This window comes from Macaca thibetana, chromosome 1 (genome assembly GCF_024542745.1).
Source record: "Macaca thibetana thibetana isolate TM-01 chromosome 1, ASM2454274v1, whole genome shotgun sequence".
Taxonomy (NCBI): domain Eukaryota; kingdom Metazoa; phylum Chordata; class Mammalia; order Primates; family Cercopithecidae; genus Macaca; species Macaca thibetana.
This window is the reverse complement of record NC_065578.1, coordinates 206,977,053-206,999,250: the sequence shown is the minus strand read 5'-3', so window position 1 is coordinate 206,999,250 and position 22,198 is coordinate 206,977,053. Positions and strand designations below refer to the sequence as shown.

Here is a 22,198-nt window from a genome sequence, read left to right as displayed (position 1 = left end):
TTTCTGAATTTTAAATTTTATGACATTAGATTCTGCCAAGATTCCCTAAATAAGGTGTGCTCATTCACTTTACCATTCCGAACTCCTAAAACTTCCTATCTTTGGGCCTCTCTAGTCCTATCTGTGATAACAATAAATTTGCTGTTATGTGTCATAGGTTTTTGGTTTGTTTGTTTTGTATTTTTTTTTTTTTTTTTTTTTTTTTGAGACGGAGTCTCGCTTTGTCGCCCAGGCTGGAGTGCAGTGGCCGGATCTCAGCTCACTGCAAGCTCCGCCTCCCGGGTTTATGCCATTCTCCTGCCTCAGCCTCCCGAGTAGCTGGGACTACAGGCGCCCACCACCTCACCCGGCTAGATTTTGTATTTTTTTTAGTAGAGACGGGGTTTCACCGTGTTAGCCAGGATGGTCTCGATCTCCTGACCTCGTGATCCACCCGTCTCGGCCTCCCAAAGTGCTGGGATTACAGGCTTGAGCCACCGCGCCCGGCTGTTTTGTATTTTTTTGAGACAGAGTCTCACTCTGTTGCCCAGCAGGCTGGAGTGTAGTGGTGTGATCTCGGCTCACTGCAACCTCCGCCTCCTGAGGTTCAAGTGATTCTCCTGCCTCAGCCTCCTGAGTAGCTGGGATTACAGGTGTGCGCCACCACGCCTGGCTAATTTTTGTTATTTTTTTAGAGATGGCGTTTCACCATGTTGGCCAGGCTGGTCTTGAACTCCTGATCTCAAGTGATTCGCCTGCCTCAGCCTCCAAAAGTGCTGGGATTACAGGCGTGAGCCATGGCGCCTAGCCTATAGTTTTTTAAAATGTTTGTAATCTTCAATAGCAAGGTCCCTCAAAGTCTATTGAAACTAGACTTGACTGAAAATTTATATACACAAATAAGAAATGTGTGCATATAGCAATGCATGTGCTAAAACTGAAGCGACAGGCCAGGCACGGTGGCTCACACCTGTAATCCGAGCACTTTGGGAGGCCGAGGCAGGCAGATCAATTGAGGTCAGTAGTTCGAGACCAGCCTGGCCAACATGGTGAAACCCCATCTCTACTAAAAAAAAAAAATACAAAAATTAGCCAGGCGTGGTAGCGGACACCCATAATCCCACTCGGGAGGTTGAGGCAGGAGACTCTCTTGAACCTAGGAGGCGGAGGTTGCAGTGAACCGAGATTGTGCCACTGTACTCCAGGCTGGGCAATAGAGCAATACTCTGTCTCAAAAAAAAAAAAAAAAAAAAAAGTGATAAAACTAATGGAAATTATTCCATATTAGGAAGAAGACAGAAGTTCATCATTTTAAAGATAAAATGGCTCAGTGTGGAAATGCAACATATTTTATAATTACTCAAAAATTATTTTTTCTTTGAGAACCAAGAGATACTCTTCTTCACAAAAACGTGTATGAATTTTCCCAAAGTAAAATCTAAGTTGAAATCTCCTATTTTAAGCCTAGTTTAAGCCTGTGGAGCTAACCTTTACCATCTTAGTTGTCATCCAAAATCTCTAATTAAATTTTTCTCAAAAACAAAACCAAACCAAGAGGCAAAAAGAGGCAAGCTCTTTACTGCCACCTACCGTCAGAAAAAAATAGCCCGTTAAGTGTAAGGATAAATGACTTGCATGGAAAACTTGAAGTATGGACAGGGAGACTATATGGTCTGGTTTGCAGATAGTTCCTGTTGTCTTGACATTTATCCATCTTAGCATGTGTCCTGCCCCTCTTTTCTCTCAAAGTCCTGATTTGGATTACAAATTTTGTGGTTGTTACTGGCTTTTTCCATACATCATTTAAAACACTCAAGTCAGGCTTATCTCTCCCATCTAAATGCACACACACACTTCTTCAATCGGAGCCCTCTTCCCAGCTCCCATTCTTTCGCGTTCTGATGGTCATGACCAAACTTCTCAAAATAGTAATGCACACACCATTTCCACTTCATTACTTCTCATTCACTACTCAACTCACAGTACTGTCCCTTCTGCCCTACCTATTCCTCAAAACTGCTAGTTACCTGCCCACTCTCAAATCGGCAGACACATTGCTGCCTTGATCTTGCTTCATATGTTGTCAGTAGGCATACGCCACCACGCCTGGCTAATTTTTGTTTTTGATTTTTTTTAGAGACAGTGTTTCACCACGTTGGCCAGGTTGTATGCTGTTGTCTGCACTCTCTCTGCCATCTTACGTCTTGTCTTGGGTGACACATCCTCCTGTTTTCCTCCTGTAGTCTGGGTTCTTGTCAATGTCCTTTATAATTTTCTCTTCCTCTGCTCACACCCTAAATGTTGGTGTCTCCCTTCATCATCGCTCTACAGACTACGCCTGGGTAATCTCACCTTATGAGTTCTACTGCAGTCAACTTGCTAAAGATTCCCAAATTCATTCATTCACTCATTCATTCACTGTTCATTCAATAAATATTTATGGAGGACCTACAAAATGCCAGTGACTCCTCCAGGTTCTGGGATACATCAGGGAACAAAAGGGGAAGGAAACTTTCTGCCCTGTGTAGACAGTAAGACAATAAACTATAAACAAAATAAAGAGGTAAATTGAACAGTATGTTTAAGAGTGATAAGTGACACATGGCCGGGAGTGGTGGCTCACGCCCGTAATCCCAGCACTTTGGGAGGCCGCGGTGGGCGGATCATGAGGTCAGGAGTTTGAGACCAGCCTGACCAACATGGTGAAACCCCGTCTCTACTAAAAATACAAAAATTAGCTGGGCGTGGTAGTATGCACCTGTAATCCCAACTACTCCGGAGGCTGAGGCAGGAGAATGACCTGAACCCGTAGGTGGAGCTTGCAGTGAGCCGAGATCACGCCACTGCACTCCAGCCTGGGTGACAGAGTGAGACTCCATCTCAAAAAAAAAAGAGTGATAAATGATACAGAATAGAGTAATAGAGATTGGAAGTGGTGGAGAAAGGTTTTTTAATGGAAGGGACAGGGAAGGCCTCATGGAAAAGGCAACATTTTCATTGACTTAAAGAAGGAGGAGTGAGCTATGAAAATATCTGGAAGAAGAGCAGAAAAAGTGCAAAGATCCCAAGGAAAGAATGTGCCTGTCCTATTCACGGGATGGAAAGGAGGCCAGGATTGTTCTGCAGCAAACTGAATGAGAAGAGGGGAACAGAGGATGAGGTTAGAAGGGTTCAGGCCTGCAGATGACAACGGCCTGCAGATGACAATGGCCTGCAGGTCACTGTAAGGACTCTGGTCTGCCTGTGAGAGAACAGGGGAGCCATTTGCAGGGTTTTAGGTAGAGAAATGACATCATCTTTTATGTCATTCACCAGAATCTCTGTTTTAGGTCAGATTCCCATGGAAACATACTCTGAAACACAGGTTGTGTACAGGTTTACTGGGGACTGCTTTTGGGAATGCCGGTAAGGGAGTGAGGAAAGCAGAATTGGGCAGAGGGAGAAGTTGGACTGTGATGCAGTTGCAACAGAGGCCACGGGATGGCTCTTCAAAGTTACTCAAATCTTTACACCGCTCCTTAACTAGTCATTGGATGCAGGTTGTCTCTTGGGAGGGAGCTGTACCCTTGGATGAGGCAGCCACCTTCAGCCAAGGGCAATTTCCAGAGAGAGAGATTCAACTGAGACTCCTCTGCAGTCAACACTTTCCATCCTGAATTGGGGAGATACACCACGGCATCTTAGAGTCAGCCCCTGCACCCTCAGATAGATCAACTCCATGTAGAAACACCCAGGATCCCTCCTCCATCTTCTGGTTGGCTCTTGCTACTGCAGCTTTTCTCAAGACTTGAATGACACTCATCATCTCCGCTACTCCACACAGACGGTACATTTTCCCCACCCCCAGCCAGTCTATTCACCACACAGCAATGTGAGTGATCCTGCTAACATATAAGTCAGATCATGTCACTCCTTTGCTTAAAACCCACCATGTAGGTCAGGTGCGGTGGCTCATACCTGTAACCCCAGCACTTTGGGAGCTGGATGGGCGGATCACTTGAGGTCAGGAGTTCAAGACCAGCCTGGCCAACATGGTAAAGCCCCATCTCTATTAAAATTACAAAATTAGCCAGCCATGGTGGCGCACGCCTGTAATCCCAGCTACAGGAGGCAGAGGTTGCAGTGAGCCAAGATCGTGCCACTGCACTCCAGCCCAGGTGACAGAGTGAGACTCTGTCTCAAAAAAACAAAACAAAAACCCACCATGTAACTACTCCCCTTTCATTTCAGAGTAAAAGCCCAAATCCTTGTCATGATTTACATCATATGCTTGGTAGGGACTACATCATCCCCGATTATTCTCCTCACCACTCACTCTGTTCCTGTTACACTGGCCTCCCTCCTTTCCTTGAGCACATTTTTGAAGGACAGTTTGGCAGTGTCTATTTTCCTACTCTTCTTGGAGAAGCCTAAGTCAAGATGCTTTCAGACTGAAATGTTAATAATTCCATCTGCTAGTGTAAAGGTTGTCTTCTGCAAAGATTATATGGTAGTCACATCACAGGCATTTAATTTAAAAGAATTCAACTATTGGCTTAAAAAAGAAAGAGAAGCAATCATTTAAATAGCACACATTACTAAGGCAGTATATACCCACCTGAGGCAGAGTGCCAATAGTCCTGAAAAGAACATCTGAATGATTTTAAGGTTTCCCAACTATTCGCCAAAAAAAAAAAAAAAAAAAAAAGTGAAATTTGTTGTTTAAGTGACCAGACAAGATGGTTTCCTTGAGGAAGAAAGTGAACAACTGAAGCCTGATGAGAAACTTTAATGGTAAAGAATTAGAGGGGCAGTGGCTTACGCCTGTAATCCCAGCACTTTGGGAGGCTGTGGAAGGACCGCTTGAGGTCAGGAGTTCGAGACCAGTCTGGGTAGCATAGTGAGAGCTCATCACTACCAAATAAGTAAATAAGAATTAGAGGAATAAAAAAATACTTTTACAGAATTATATATACAAAAACGTATATACTGTGTATTTTAGGCTATTTAAGAGATGTTCAAGGGCAATTTTTATTTCATTAGCTGATCGCATTGGGCCCTGTACTAGAGAAAAGAGAACCAGCAAGAAGTGACCCTCACATGGAAGGGATGAGAAGGTGCTTGGAAGTGTCATTAAGGGGCTGGGGTAAGGCCTAAGGCAAGAGATAGCCAGTAGGGACCTCTACTGGGGGACCATAGGAGCAAGTTTATCTCATATCAAGTTAAAAGTTTTCTGTGTGTATCTTCTCAGGCTAAATCCTTTGTTTTATTTATTTATTTATTTATTTATTTATTTATTTATTTATTTATATTTTGAGACTGAGTTTCACTCTTTTTGCCCAGGCTGGAGTGCAACAGTGCAATCTTGGCTCACTGCAACATCTGCCTCCCGGGTTCAAGCAATTCTCCTGCCTCAGCCTCCTGAGTAGCTGGGATTACAGGAATGCGCCACCATGCCCAGCTAATTTTTGATTTTTAGTAGAGATGGGGTTTCTGCATGTTGGTGGGGCTGGTCTCAAACTCCCGACCTCAGGTGATCCGCCCACCTCAGCCTCCCAAAGTATTGGGATTACAGGCATGAGCCACGGCGCCCAGCCAATCCTTTTAAATTTCTGTTAAACATGACAGCTATGTCTTAGCTGTGATTTGGGGGATAAAGGGAGGCACTATGTCTGTGTTTGGGGTCAAAGCAGAAGGATCTGGGGCTGTGGCCTAGAGAAGTGGTTATGAGTTGAGGTGGTTGATCGAGAACACCAGAGCAGCGTGGAACAAGAGGTGGCAATGAGAGTGATGATGATCTTGTGGAAAAGAAAACACGCCTCGGTACTTAGAAATATTGAGAGAGGGGACTAAGAATTTCTGGAGTTATACAGGTTAAGAGAACAGATTGCATTCATGGGGATTGAAAAGGAGGGTGCTTCCTCCCTTTCCATCAATGGAAAAGTAAAGAAATTTGGAAAAATTCAGAATATATATACAAGAAGAAATATCTGGGCTATAGTGGCTAAGTCTGGAAAGAAAGATTGGGGTGGGCTGAAGAATTCTAACACTATATATTTTGTTTACATTTGTATTACATTACTTGTGTTTGTTATGATAACCATGCATTAGTTTTTTATTAAATATAAGGTTTAGGGGAAAGTGGAATAACTATACAAATTATTATAAAATTCATTAGAAATAGGCCGGGCTCACGCCAGTAATCCCAGCACTTTGGGAGGCCAACGCAGGTGGATCACCTGAGGTCAGGAGTTCAAGACCAGCCTGGCCAACATGGCAAAACCCTGTCTCTCTAAAAAATACAAAAATTAGCCTGCTGTGGTGGTGCGCTCCTGTAGTCTCAGCTACTCGAAAAGCTGAGCCAAGACAATTGCTTGAAACTGGGAGGCAGATGTTGCAGCAAGCCCAGACCTGGATGACAGAGCGAAACTCTGTCTCAAAAAAAAAAAAAATTAGAAATAATATATATGTGAGAAATAAAGAGTATTGAGAGGGAGAATTGCCCTCTGGATTACAAAATATTATACAACTATGATCATTAGAGTATTATGGTACTGATGAAAGGACAGACGAATGCAAAACCGCAGCTTGGAAACAAATACTATTACGTTAAAAAATTTTAACAAATTGAGGTGATGTCATAAAGTAATAGGGAAATAATGGGCCAGGACAATAGTTAGCTATATGAAAAAAATTAATTTTGAGATCCTTGCATTACACCATATTCCTAAATAAATTCCAGATGGATTAAAACATTAAATAAAACAAACAAGCATATTGACCAGATCTCATGATCAGAATCATCCTAAAATATGGAAAAAAAATTAAATATTGATCATTTGAATTTATAAAAATTTAAAGTGTTTTTATGTCCTAAAAGTTATAAAATTAGAAGGCAAGAAAACTGAGGAAAAATAAATGGCTTATACAAATGGATAAAAGGTAAGATACATGAATAATTCACAAAAGAAATAGAAACAGCTAATGAACATAAGAATATTCAGTCTCACTGATGAAAAAGTTTTGTCCTTTGAATTAGTTAAGAACTTTTTAAAAATATAAGGTAAGTGGGATAAGAGAAACATATTGAAGGCAGACATACACATTGAAACAACAGCAGTATGAATAAAGCGGCTTAAAAATAATATCAGACAAGGAAATTATCTGAAATGTGGAAAAAGTTTTGTGCACAGAAGTGGCAGTATTACTTATTATAGTGGAATAATGGAAACAACCTGTATGTCCAATAATACGGGACCAGATAAGAAATTATGGTGTGGACAAATAATTAAGTTATATTTTCTGAGACTACTAATTAAATATGAGAAGGCTTATAGGTTAGGTGAAAATAGTTGGATATAAATTCTTATTTATAGTATGAATGGCAAATTTTTTTAAATGAAAAACCTTTTAAAAATGTATGAATTGTATGTAGTATGATTTTATACTTTTGTTTTCCAAATTCCTTTTCATGATCATGTATTACTTTTGTAATCAGAAAAGAAAAATTCTTCTCTAGAGCCTTCACAATGAAGTCCAAATTCCTTAGCATAGTTTACGATTACAACTTGACCTCTGCCTTCTGTTCACCTTCTCACCACTGCCCTGTTCCTAACTTGCACTAAGGTCATACCAATTGCTTACGTTTCCCTAACTGCCGTGTCATCACTAGCTCAGGTTTATTTATTTATTTTATTTTTTTTTTTTTTGCCTACAGTGTTCTTGAATGCCCTTCCTACTTTCTGGCCTTGTTAACTGACCACTTTGACTTCAAGCCTAGCCCTGTATTTTCAAGGGACAGCCTCCTCTGGGGACCCTCAAGTAGAGTTAAATATAGTTGGCCCTCCATATCCCTGGGTACTGCATCTGTGAATTCAACCAACCTCAAATTCAGAAAACAAGCAAACTTGAATTTGCTGCATGCCATTGAATCCACGTGAATGAAGTGACGCGTAGACATCATATTAGTTATTGTAAGTAACTTAGAGAAAATTTAGAGTGTATGAGAGGATGTGTGCACGTTATATGCAAATGTTATACCATTTTATATAAGGGACTTGAACATCCATGAATTTTGGTATCCACAGAAGGTCCTAGAACCAATCCCCCATGAGTAGAGACAGCCATACCCCCTGTTTTGTGCCGCTCTAACATCCTGTGCATTCCTTTCTCAGAGCACTTTTCACATTGAATTGCCATCATGGTTACCGACCACCCTCGTTTGTCTCTCCCTAATTCTAATTCTGTTAACTTGTTCCTACTTACACTATGAGCCCCTTGACTGCACAGACTATTTATATCACTACTGAGTTTTTCTATTCTTTCCATTATACATACTGTCACCCTTACTTTTTTTTTTTTGAGAGACAAGGTCCCACTCTGTCACCCAGGCTGAGTCCTGGGGAGTGATCACAGCTCATTCTAACCTTGAACTCTGGGGCTTAAGTGGTCCTCCTGCCTCAGCCTCCCAAGTAGCTGGAACCATAGGTGTATACCACCATGCCCAGATAATTGTTAATTTTTTTGTAGAGACGAGGTCTTGCTATGTTGCCCAGGCTGGTCTTGAACTCCTGGACTAAGTGATCCTCCCACCTCGGCCTCTTAAAGTGCTGGGATTACAGGAGTTACTCTCTTGCAATCTTAACTCACTTTAGTCATGAGATTATTAGGGGATAGTAGAAAACAGGTAAGTGGAAAGGTCCCTGGTCCTATGAACAAGTACTATAGACAGCTCCCACTGTGATGTGATTCGAAGGATGTTACAAAGTTATTCAAAACTATTTTTTGTTACAAGCCTGTAAGAGTGCCAGCGAAAAACTTCCCTTCTAGGTTGTGAAGTGAAACAACACCTTGATTATTTAAAATATTAGGATGACTTATGTTTATTCTTCCCTTTCGTGCTCATTGTAACTCGGAACAGCTGTTTAAATACTGCTATTTAATACTGCAATCTGTCCCATTTCAATCCCACACTCACAATTCCCCTACCCGGCCCTAATTGTTATATTTTCCAGAGCAGGAATAACCTTCTAACATGCTGGTTGAGTATATTTCTTTATTATGTCTATAGTCTGCGCCCTACCCCCCATCGACACAGGATAGGGATCTTTAGTTTGTTCACAGGTGTACTTAAAGTACCTACAAAAGTTCATGGCGGATAATGGAAGCTCAGTAAGTATTTGTCAAATGACTAGCTCTGCTAAAATGAGGGATTCGTCCTCTTTTTGGATAACTCACTCTATCCACAAAATGAAAATTTTACAATATCAACAGAGACCATTTAGTACCTTTCTTGAGGATAAAAATAGTATTCCTTTTCTGGCAACCAATTATTACTTTCTCTTTTTTTTTGTTTTTGTTTTTGTTTTGAGACAGTGTCTCGTTCTGTCACCCAGGCTGGAGTGCAATGGCGCGATCTCGGCTCACTGCAACCTCTGCCTCCTGGGTTCAAGCGATTCTCCTGCCTCAGCCTCCTGAGTAGCTGGGACTACAGGTGCCCACCGCTACGCCCGACTAATTTTTGTATTTTTAGTAGAGACAGGTTTCACCATGTTACCCAGGCTAGTCTCAAACTGCCCTCAAGTGATCCGCCCACCTCGGCCTTCCAAAGTGCTGGGATTACACGCGTGAGCCACCGCAAGCCAAAGTACTTTTTTGGTCTGAGGTGGATCTTCTGTCATCCAAGACTTTTTTTCAATAATACAGTCACCTGTTTCCACACTTGTGGAAACCTAACAACAACAACAACAACCGCGGCCGAGCGCGGTGGCTCACGCCTGTAATCCCAGCATTTTGGGAGGCCGAGGCGGGCGGATCACCTTAGGTCAGGAGCTCGAGACCAGCCTGGCCAACATGGTGAAACCTCGTCTCTACTGAAAAAACACAAAAATTAGCTGGGCGCAGTGGCGGGCGCCTGTAATCCCAGCTACTCGGGAGGCTGAGGCAGGAGAATCGCTTGAACCCGGGAGGCGGAGGTTGCAGTGAGCTGAGATCGCGCCACTGGCACTCCAGCTTGGGTGACAGAGTGAGACTCCGTCTCAAAAACAAAAACAAAAACAAAAGCCGCCCCATAGCCCGTTCTCATCCTTCTCTCCCATCCTCACCCCAGTGCCCTCACCGCCCCGTCCCCGCTTTCCGGCTGCCTCGGCGCGGGCCCGGAGGGCTCCCACTCCGGGTAACGCCGCAAGACGCGGGGCCGGCATTCTGCCTGGAAGGCGTGCTGCGGCCGCCCTTCCTCGGGTCCCCGAAGCCCACGTTCTCCCAGCTCGCCCGGCTCCCGTTTCGCTCCCAGCTCCAGTATGAACCCGGAGCACGTGCAGTGCTACCCTGATTGGCCCGTCGTCATCGTGCTCCACAGCCTAGTCCCCCGCTCGCTGTCCGTCGCCCTGCGTTCCCAGAGCACAGAACCGGGCAAAGAGCCGGGAACCCATGGCACCAGAGCTAATCCCTGATGATTCACCGCTCCAGGCGCGGGCACTCGGGCTTCCTCGCCCCGCTCTTCGGGCCAAGGAGACGTCAGCAGGATCCCACCTCCCACAGCAGGCGAGCAAGCAAGCACCCAGAACAAAGGAGCTCTGCGTGATTTCACACAAGAGCCACTCGGATTTCCTTCAAATCTGAGGCAAAGCGCATTTCCCTTCTCGGCTCGGGGCAGCCTCTGAGCACCGGGTCTCCGGCACTACCTTCCCTGGGCCGTGGGGTGGCAGCAAACGCCAAGGAGGATGCGCATGCTCTGTGTGGGGCCTCGCGCTTTGCCTCCACGGCTGCCGAGTGACGGAAGCGCGTGCTTAGGATTATGGGAAATGCGGTTTCTAAACCGCGGGCGCCCCCTGCCTGGGCCCAGAGCGGGACTTCAGCTCCCAGCCGGCCGGCGGGCGCGGGTGGGAACGCGGAAGGAGAGGGCGGGGCGAGTGGGAGAAAAGGTGGGCGGAGCCGGTGGGAAGGCCGGGTGGAGGGGGCGGGGCTTCGGCCGGCTAAGCCGCCGCCACCCGCGGTCTGAGGGACCGGAGGAGCGGGGCAGGTAGCAGCTAGGAGCCCCCCGGACGGCGCCGAGCGCCAGGGCGGGCGTGCTCGGAGTGGTCGCGCGTCAGCCGCCGCCTCTCAGTCCCCGCACTTGCAGGTCCCCTCCCTCTCTGCCGGGACGCGGGAGAGCCCGGCTCGCGGCGGGGGCGGCCAATGCGAAACTGGCTGGTGCTGCTGTGCCCGTGTGTGCTCGGGGCCGCGCTGCACCTCTGGCTGCGGCTGCGCTCCCCGCCGCCCGCCCGCGCCTCCGGGGCCGGCCCTGCAGGTGAGGTTCGGGGAGCCGGGCGAGTTGGCTGCCGCGGGGGGGTGGGAGGCCCGGCTCGGTGCCGCGGGGCTTCTCCGGGAATTGCTGGAGGCGGGGGAAGGGCCAAACGCGACGGTCCCCAGACGAAACAAACGGCTCTTTTCATCCTTGGAGCGTTAACATCGGGCAAACTTGAGGGAGCTTTTCTCTCTTCGTGTCCCCGCCACTTCTCACCTCCCCGTTTCCCTTAACGGCCGCAGAGCCGGCGCCCGCAGCTGCAAGTCCTTCGCCTGCCCCCGGGCCTGGTCGGTGGTGTCGGACGCCGCGGGTTCGCCCGGGAGCGGAACCTCGTGTGCCCTTCAGCCGCCAGCGCCTGCTGATTTGGGAGCTCGGGCTCTGAAGTTGTTTTCTTCCCCCCCAAGTTGTTGGTCTTTCTCCGTCAAGACTGGGGTTTTAGTGCTACGGATAATGCGTGTTTTCAAAGGTGGCTGGGTTTTGCTTTTAAGGAATAACTTTGCTGTAAGAATATACAGTAGTTCGTATTCTTGGATTATGATGTAAGTTGGTTAAAAATCTAGACATGAAATAGGGCATGGCCGAGAGTGGAGTTGTTCCTGTGAGTTTGGGTCGCATAACCTGGTAAAGCAGTTTACGTGGAAATATCGAATTCTTTAACGATCATGTGTATTTACTCTAAAACTTAATCGCTCTTAGGAATGAAACCTTTGTTCTTGTTTCGCGTTACAGCCTAATAGAATGCTTTACTCACGGTGCCCAGTGGATTATTTTGTTAGTGGGTTCCACCACCCTGAACACTACGTTAGCTTTCCCTGTATCTTTAAGGGCTTGCCCTAGGACATGAAAGAAACCTGGAAAACTCTTTTAAATATTGTATAATACTTATTTTGTAACTATACTGGGACTTTGTTTTCCTTACTATGTCTCCCAAAAACAGCTGTTTTCTAATCCAAAAGTTCTTAAAATTAGAATTGAGTATTTGCAGTTCAGCACTCTGTGCCTTATAAGTAGAAAGTATTCGGCAATCCTCAAAACAGTCTCAGTTATATGAAATTATGTTGAGGTTATTTTGGTAACAATCTCTTTTCTTATTAGATCACTAGCTCTTTGAAAAGAATTTGTGTGACCTGAATAGAACTGAACAGTATTTAAGTGGTTTAATGAAAGTACAGTGTTACTGTGCACTTAACCAGTTAATGGGCCAGGGTTTTGCTCAGTGTTTTTTAGGTTTTTGTAAAGTGAACTAAGAAGAGAGTGCCATATATAAAAAATGCTTTGTAACATCTGCTTGTGTGTCACAGCTTTCTCTCTTTTGTTATATGAGTGAGCCCTGCTGGAATCTCCTTGCAGAGCGTCATTAAGTCTGTGTATGACCTTAATGGTTGTTTAGGGTTCAGTAAAACAAACAAAAACGGAAATCTTAGTAGACTTCAAACTGAAATCTTGGTAGACTTGCTAGGCAGTTTCTTAATTTGAGACAAGTTTTTCCTACTCCCTTACTGTACATGACGGATGATTCCTTTATCTACCATCCAGTTAGACCAGGCTAGATTAAGGAAATGAAGAAATAGAACATAGAAAGGGACAGGGTAATAATGTAGGTAAGAAGATCAACACTGGTTATGTTAATTAACTTTGGCTTTGAATGAGTACTGTGTATCTGATCAGATAATAAATAGGATTTTTTTTTAAGTCCCGGGATACCTGTGCAGGACGTGCAAGTTTGTTACATAGGTAAACGTGCGCCATGGTGGTTTGCTGCACCTGTCAACCCATCGATATTTTAATAATCTAAATTAAACTTGACTGGCGGGGCGCGGTGGCTCACGCCTGTAATCCCAACACTTTGGGAGGCCGTGGTGGGTAGATCACCTGAGGTCAGGAGTTCAAGACCAGCCTGGCCAACATGGTGAAACCCTGTATCTACTGAAAATACAAAAATTTGCCGGGCATAGTAGTGCATGCCTGTAATCCCAGCTACTCAGGAGGCTGAGGCAGGAGAATCACTTGAACCTGGGAGGCGGAGGTTGCAGTGAGCCAAGATTGCACCATTGCACTCCAGCCTCAGTGACAAGAGCGAAACTCCATCTCAAAATAATTAATTAATTAATTAATTAATTAAACACGACTGACTTCTACCTTTCCTTTTTTCCTTTTGGTACTTTCAAAACTAAAAGCAGTGGAAGCATCTTAAATGCTAAAATTTCCCATAATTCCTTTACTGTCACATGGTCACCTTTACAGTGACCATTGTGCTGTCACCATGTTGAAACTAAAATAGTTGGGTGTTTTTACAATTTAACGCCTTTACTTTAAGCCTAACAGGAGAAAAAAAAAAACACAAGATTTTGCTAAGTATTCTTTTCTTGAATTAACTTTTTTTTTGTTTTGTTTTTTTTGAGATGGAGTCTTGCTCTGTTGCACAGGCTGGAGTGCAGTGGCGCGATCTCGGCTCACTGCAAGCTCGGCCTCCCGGGTTCACGCCATTCTCCTGCCTCAGCCTCCAGAGTAGCTGGGACTACAGGCGCCTGCCACCACGCCCAGATAATTTTTTGTATTTTTAGTAGAGACGGGGTTTCACCGTGTTAGCCAGGATGGTCTCGATCTCCTGACTTCGTAATCCACCCGCCTCATCCTCCCAAAGTGCTGGGATTACAGGCGTGAGCCACTGCGCCCGGCCAAATTAACATTTTTAAATGTATTTTTTTTCTCTTCTACTACTTTGTCTGTCTTCAGTCTCATTAAGTCATGGCAGTTTTGTTTTGTTTTTTGTTTTTTTTTTTGAAAGATTTACCTTCCCTGAATATTAAAAAAAAAGGCTCTCTGGCTGGCAGTTAATTCAGCAAATATTTGAGAGCCTGTTCTGTGCCAGCTCCTATTGTAGGTGTGGAATTACAGCAATAATCAAGCTAAACTTCCTGCCCTCATATAGTTTACAATTTAGAAGGGAAGACAGAGCATCACAAATAATTATAAATATCACAGCGGTAGTGATAAGTATAGTGAAAAAAGATAAAGCAGTGTTAAGAGATTAAAGAGATGGTTTTAAATAGGTCAGGAAAGTCCATTTGATTCTGAAGAGGTAAGAGTTGAGCAGGGACCAGAATGAAGTGAGTGAGTCACGTTAGTTCCAGAATCAGCAACTTTTTAAATGTCATAGCTTCCCTTAAACCAGTCAGGGAAAGCAACTGGTAAGGAGGAAGTGAAATCCAGCACACCTGACGGTGACAGAGAAAAATGCAGGTGGAGATAACCATCGGACCCAGAAATCTAAACTTAGGATATCTTGATTACAAAATACTCGTTTTGGGTAATGCCTTAAGTAGGAATTATTTAACAGTAATGATGTGACAAAAGACGACTTCTCTTTCTCTTTGGAAAGAAAGAAACCAAGACAAAGGCGCATATTCACTCAACAAGTACTTGAGTGTTAGGTTCTGTGCTGGATGCTGAGTCCCTGCTCCCAAGGTGCTCACAGTATCTGATGGAAACAGACGTAGGGCAAGTAGAAGGTCAAAAAGCAAATTGAGCTTGCTTTGTAATTTTGCCTGGGGTGAGTTTTTCCAAAATTATCCCTATATGCTAATCGTGTCTCTGTGCTTCAGTTTCCTTATTTATAAAATGATGATCTCATAGACTTATTGTGTAGATTCAGTTAATGAAACACCCAGAGCAGTGCCTGTTTCATAGTAAACACTCGGTGAGTTTTAGAGAGGAGTGGTAGTCTAGTGGCAGCTGATGCCTGTGCTAGTGTGTTTTGGGAGGTGTCTTTGGTAGTGCGTATGAAGATTGTCCTTATCATTAGAGCTATGATAGGCTTACATGTTTTCTTCATTTTCAAGATTTGTATCTACTTGTGACTGATCTCTTCCAAGAGCATGCATATGAGAGTGGAATTTTGGTCTGATTTTTAAGACTCTTAGGCTTATTTTGAGCAATCAATTTTGATGTCAAGCTTCTTTAGACTTTTTTTTTTTTTTTTTTTTTTTGTGGATACACAGTTTCACTCTGTCGCCCAGGCTGGAGTACAGTGGCACTCCATCTTGGCTAACAGCAACCTCTGCTTCCAGGTTCAAGCCATTCTCCTGCCTCAGCCTCCCGAGTAGCAGGGTTTACACGTGTGCACCACCACGCCCAGCTAATTTTTGTATTATTAGTAGAGACTGCATTTTGCCATGTTGACCAGGCTGGTCTCGAACTCCTGACCTCAAGTGATTTATTCACCTCGACCTCCCAAAGTGCTAGGATTACAGGCATGAGCCACTGCGCCAGGCCCTCGCTTAGACTTTAATATACCTTTGGGTGTCCACTCAGTGCAGAGTCGAGCAGGTTGCCAGACTCAGGATATGTTACATATTAAAGAAAAGAAATAGTTCTTACTGCAGGATCTCAGAAGAAAACAATACCCCAAAATAAGGCCTCAGAAGCAGCTGTCTCTGACCTGCTGCTGCTGTCCTCTCTCTGGCCTTGCGTTCTCACCTGAGGCTAACTGTAGAAACTAAAATCCCTCTTCCCCAAAGCCATAAAACCCAAACATATCACTCTTAACTACCCCCCACCACCTTTCTGTGTAAAAAATTACCTAACCTACCTTCTTTGATTACAGGTCATAAGAACCTCATATCAGAGAGGGTCCTATCCCACACCCAGTAGGAAAGTGTATACTCTGAGAGGACAAGAAGAATCTAGACAGGCCTTGCCGGGTTTTCCAACTCCATCTGTTAACATTAAATCCTAACCTTTCTGTCCAATCTTACTTCCACATAGCTATCCATACTTGGTTAAACCTAAGCATAGAAATGGGCAGTTTCTCCTGTATCTTTACTGATCAAATAAATTTATATGCCTTTCTCCTATCAATCTTTTCTCAGTGATTTTCACCGAACCTTCAGAGGGAAAACTTTCCCTTGGCCCTTACGTTACTCTCAGGGAGCTTTCTTCGGATTGTGATTTATTCCTGACGTTATGAAGATTTTGTTTACTGCTGTATCTGTGCCATCTAGAACAATGAGCATAGGAGATGCTCTATCATTTGAGGGAATAAATCAGGAGAATAAAACTGGCGCAGCTTGATACATTTTCACAAATTGAACACACCCAACTAATCACCACCCAAAGTTAAAAAAAGAAAACTATCAGTGCTTCAGAAGTTCCCTTCATGCTCTGTTCTGTCGCTACCAGGGATAGTAACCAGTGGCAGAAATTTGGCTACTTTTGTACTTTATATAAAGGGAACCATCTAGTATCTACATAGTTCCTATAGCGTGTTTATCTTAATATGATATATTAATAGAATAATGTTTAATGATACGATTAACATGTAATTTTAATGGCTGCATGGTATTCTGTCATATAGCTACACCATAATTTATTTAATGAGTCCCTTATTTACGCATTTATGTAGCTTGCGGTTTTTTGCTAGTAATAGGTGACACTATGATTAATAAAGATCTTTGAGTATATCACTGATTATTTCTTTAGGATGAGTTCTTAGAATTGCTGGACAAAATTATACCATTCTAAATTATTTGACACATTGCCAAATTGCCCTGCAGACGGCTGTACCAAATTACATTCCTTCCAGCAATGAAAGAGAGTAGCCACTTTTTTTTTTTTTTTTTAGAAGGAGTCTCGCTCTGTCACCCAGACTAGAGTGCAGTGGCACAATCTCGGCTCACTATAACCTCCGCCTCCCAGGTTCAAGCAATTCTCCTGCCTCAGACTCCCAGGTAGCTGTGATTACAGGCGTGCACCACCACGCCCAGCTAATTTTTTTTGTATTTTTAATAAGGACGGGGTTGCACCAGATTGGCCAGGCTGGTCTCGAACTTCTGACCTTGTGATCTGCCCTCCTTGGCCTCCCAAAGTTGAAGCTGGGATTACAGACATAAGACACCATGCCTGGTGGAGAGTAGCCACTTTCTTGAAATCACTAACAACATTTCCTTGAAGTACCCATCATTTAGTTACTATCATTTAAGAAGACATTTGTCAGTGTGAATGCAGGAGAAAACTGGTGTCTCATTGCTCTAATTCGAACGTGATTCTTATTGAAGTTGAACATGTTTTCATAGGTTTGCTATTTGCCTTTTTTCTTTTCTGAATTATCTTTATGTCCTTTTGTATCATGTTTACTTCTTAGCACTATTTTTCCCCCTCTGTTTCTAGACACTAGAATCGACTAGGTACCCTGGTACCCTGTTCTTGTAACATAAAACAAAAGGTGATAAGAGTTTAGAGCCAGATTGGTAAGGGGAGCTAGAAATTTGAGCAACATTCTTACACAGGTGATTTTATTATGCAGCTACTTTGGGTTTTGTACTGTGTAAGACAGTACTCAGGAGTCTGTTGGACTATTTTACTTTAATGGTATGTGGTTTAAAAAACCTATTTTTCTGAAATTTGACTTCAGTATATCTGGAAGTATTTCTCTAAAAGACCACAATGTGCCGTGTTACTTCCCCTCTGCAAGGAAAAGAGAAATGCATGTAAAGTAAAGCAGTTGAACAGAAACAGCTTAGACCTGGGTTAGAAGCAGGGGGCATTGAGAGTGGCAGAGAGGTGGAATAAGATCAAAAAGTAGTTTACATCCGTAATCCATGGGATTTTCACATGCCACATGGTTATCTTTGTATTTCTTCATTATTTTTAGAAAAATCTTGTTTAACAATTATATGGAGAATTCAGGTAAAAACCAGTTAGGATGCCCTCGTATTAGTCCAGGTGAAAAAACAGACCGAACTGAGCAGCAGCTAGAATTAATGACAAGAAAGGGATAGATTTGAGAAATTTTCATGAAGATTTTGAGACATCAAGAAAAGATTAAATTATTCTCTGTGTAATCTATTTCTAAAAAATTTGCTTTGATTAGCCATCAAAAATAAGGTAGTAAATTTTTGGCATTAAAAGTGATGTTTCAAATATTTTGAAAGTTTGCTTTTGTGCAGCATCCTTATTTTCTGATGATGTCAGATAAAAGAGGCATTTAGATTAAAACCCCCCCCCCCCCCCCCCCCCCCCCCCCCCCCCCCCCCCCCCCCCCCCCCCCCCCCCCCCCCCCCCATGTGGTTTTTTCCCTACAGCTTTTAATCTTTTGAGATGAGACTTTGAAACAAATGAAATAGAATATCTAAAACGTTTTTTTGTGTCAATTTTCTCTAAATAAGAAGTTGAAGCGCAGGGATTTAAATAACTTCATACTTACGTAATACAAAATGTTGGCTGTGGAATCAATGTCGGAACCTTTGCCTCCTTCCTGACACTAGAATGTACATACTATTTCTGTGTGAAAAAGGTGGGGAGGCATATTGTCAATTTTATGTAGTCATTTAAATTAGTCTCCGAATTCAGACACTCATTTAGAGTGAGTTCCAGCACTAGGTACAACTTTCATCATATAATTATGTATCTGAGAAAAAATGTTCTGAGCCATGAGTTCAAAAAAATTGATGTGTTACCCAGCGTGTTCAGTGATCCGCTTGTTGCTAATTCACCAGTTGAACTGGTATTGTGCATTAAAAGATCAGAATTTAGACTCAGATAAGCTATATTAAGCTGTATAGCTATAGACTAGAACAGTGATAAAGAATGGAGTTAGATTGCCTGGGATTAAATCTTAGCCCAGCCATTTCCAAGCTGTTTGACTTAAGTTACAGAATTCTCTGTGTGTTTCATTTGTTCAACAAGTACTAGGCCAGGCGTGGTGGCTCACCCCTGTAATCCCAGCACTTTGGGAGGCCGAGGTGGTGGATCACAAGGTCAGGAGTTCAAGACCAACCTGGCCAAGATGGTGAAACCCCATCTCTACTAAAACTACAAAAATTAGCCAGGCATGGTGGCAGGCGCCTTTAATCCCAGCTACTCGGGAGCCTGAGGCAGGAGAATCACTTGAACCTGGGCAGCAGAGGTCGCAGTGAGCTGAGATCGCGCTACTGCACTCCAGCCTGGGCCACAGAGTGGGAGTCCGTCTCAAAAAAAGAACAAGTACCTACCTCAATGGGTTGTGAATGTTAAGTGATACTCTATATGTAGTGCTTTTCACAGATTAGGTATTCAGTAAATATGGCCTATTAATAAGCTTAATCCATAAAAATTTGAGTTTATTTAAAAATAAATTTTGTCTTTATAAAAGAATTCATTTTAGTACATGACTCATTGTAGGGTGAAATAATAAATACCTATATTCCATTTGAAATGGAACTTTTTTTTTTTTTGAGGTGGAGTCTCACTCTTGTTGCCCAGGCTGGAGTGCAATGGTGTGATCTTGGCTCACTGCAACCTCCACCTCCCAGGTTCAAGAGATTCTCCTGCCTCAGCCTCCCCAGTAGCTGGGAAAACAGGCAAGTGCCACCACACCCAGCTAATTTTGTATTTTTAGTAGAGGCAGGGTTTCTCCATGTTGGTCAGGCTGGTTTCAAACTTCTGACCTCAGATGATCCGCCCACCTCGGCCTTCCAAAGTGCTGGAATTATAGGCGTGAGCACTGTGCCTGCCCTAGAATGGAACATTTTAAGAAATATATCTATTGTGGAAAATAAGGTATTTACACAAAAATTTCTGTATTAGATCCTTAGAATTATCCTAGTAGAAAGATCTGTTTTTATTATTTTAATTGGGCCTTTGAAAAAAATATCAGCGTGGTTTTGTTGTCTTTTAGACTGAATACCTAGATCCCATGGTATATAAAAACATTGCATTTAATGTAGTAAAGAGTCTGGGCTTCAGTAATTTATTTTTGGAAACTTTTTGGATCAGTTCCCACCACTGGAGAAAGAGATGAAATGGATACCTCATCAGAGCTATATATAGTCTCGTAGCTCTCAAGCCTTAAAACTGGTGATGAAAAACAAGGACAAAGTATATCTTTCTCTTCTGTCTTCTAAGGACAAGTTTTAGATGGAAATGTAGCCCTGCCCATTAGACCTTATGACAATAAAAAATGAGCTGTTCAGAATGACTTGTTACTTTATTTTTTTTTTTTTACTAAAAATGTTGCTTTCCCGTCATTCTTTAGAATATTTAGTAGGTAGTAAAAGGTTTACTGGCTGTAGAATTCATTGATATAAATAAGGGTTGCATTATTTTCCAGTATGGAAGTCCTTCAACTTCATCCGCCAAGCTTAATACCTAACGTTAATGTAGGACTTTACTTTTCAAAGCACATTTTTTTTTAGTTGCCATTGAATGCCTCCTATGTGCCTGATACTAAACCAAGAGCTTTATACATGTTATCTCATTTAATTTTTACAACAGCTTTATGAGAAGTATTATTATACCCATTTTGTAGTTGAGGAAACTGAAGCTCAAGAAGCTAAATAACTTATAACTAATATATGATTGAGCCTGGATTCCAACTGTGGCCTAATTGACTCTTAATGCTTACTGTTTTTTTATGCTACATTGCCTTTTGAAACAGATTCTTACCACAAACATCTTGTTTGTTTTGAAGAATTAATATACTTATGTGAGCATGAATACATACGTATATACATGAAAGACAAAAAAGACTCTACACCAAAATGTTATTAGTGGTTGTCTCTGGATACTGGGTTTATATGTGATTTAAAAATTCTTTTCTTTGTATTTATCTGAATTTCCTACAAACATATACTTTGTAATAAACTTATGATACATATTGAACTTCATAGTAATTGATACATGACTTATTTCTAATGTATTGTTCTTATTTCTAGATCAGTTGGCCTTATTTCCTCAGTGGAAATCTACTCACTATGATGTGGTAGTTGGCGTGTTGTCAGCTCGCAATAACCATGAACTTCGAAACGTGATAAGAAGCACCTGGATGAGGCATTTGCTACAGCATCCCACATTAAGTCAACGGTAGGTTTTCTGAGTTGTTGCCTTGCCTGGTTTATTGAAATAAGAGTTCTGAAAAACCTAGCCAGGCATGGTGGTGTGTGCCTGTAGTCCCAGCTGCCCGGAAGGCTGAGGTGGAAGGATTGCTGGAGCCTGGAAAATTGAGGCTGCAGTGAGCCGTGATTGCACCACTGCATTCCAGCCTGCGTGATGAGAATGAGTCCCTGCCTAATTTAAAAAAAAAAAAAAAAGTTCTGAAAAACCTTATTTTGAATAGAAATGTTCATTCAGATATGTGGCCTCCTCTTGGGAGAAATGGCTGTTTCATTTGCTTTTCTTCCATATAGTTTGGGCCAAAAAGTAAATTTAACCAACATTTTAAGCCAAATGATAGTTGGAAGAGAGTATATTCACTGGTTAGCATATGTAGTATTTAGATACCCAGTGTGATTTGTTTGTTTTTTGCTTTGATTTAGAATAGCAATTCTTAAAAGGTTCCATTTTAGAGCAGTTTTCTCCTTAGACACGTGCATGTCTAAATATACTTTTCACTAACTTCACAGAGATAAATTTAATTTTTTTCAGTTTTGTAGTATTTTTTAGTTGTGTAATCTGCAGTGTGTGTAATATGCCATGCTCTTTTTCCTGATTACCCTTCCAAAACTGAGCTTTGGTAATCCCTTTCATGCTGACGTTAGATAGCTCTCAGCTATTAGTTAGGAGCCCAAAGCCTTAGTCTGTTCTCAGTGAGATCAGCCTCTGAAGATTGTGTGGTGAGGGACTAGGAGAAGAAAGGCATAGAAAGTTGACTTCTATTTATGTGAAGACTCAGGTGATAAGCAGAGAATGCCCTTTCAGGATAGAATAGCACTGGCACATTTGTGACTAAGTAGCTATACAAGCAAATTGCAGTTGTGAATTTTTTTTTTTTTTGAGACGGAGTTTCGCTCTGTCGCTCAGGCTGAAGTGCAGTGGCCCGATCTCAGCTCACTGCAACCTCCACTTCCTTGGGTTCAAGCGATTCTCCTGCCTCAGCCTCCCAAGTAGCTGGGATTACAGGCACCTGCCACCATGCCTGGCTAATTTTTGTATTTTTAGTTGAGACGGGGTTTCACCATGTTGGCCAGGTTGGTCTTGAAC

General features: G+C 42.8%; 1 protein-coding gene across 4 annotated transcripts in view; it reads left to right on the top strand.

Annotated features, from left to right (window-relative positions):
- The first annotated feature begins 10,905 nt into the window (after positions 1-10,905).
- B3GALNT2 (beta-1,3-N-acetylgalactosaminyltransferase 2) overlaps positions 10,906-22,198 on the top strand; it is a 62,709-nt gene continuing 51,416 nt past the window's right edge. Inside the window, exons 1-3 of one of the 4 annotated variants that reach the window (XM_050770024.1) lie at positions 11,030-11,245; positions 19,459-19,581; positions 20,935-21,082. In XM_050770024.1, the coding sequence (XP_050625981.1) occupies positions 11,134-11,245; positions 19,459-19,581; positions 20,935-21,082 (383 nt within the window). In that variant the 5' untranslated portion in view covers positions 11,030-11,133. Of the gene's footprint in view, positions 11,246-16,713; positions 16,972-19,458; positions 19,582-20,934; positions 21,083-22,198 lie in introns of those variants that run through there. The other 3 variants (XM_050769994.1, XM_050770014.1, XM_050770004.1) reach the window with 3 other exon arrangements.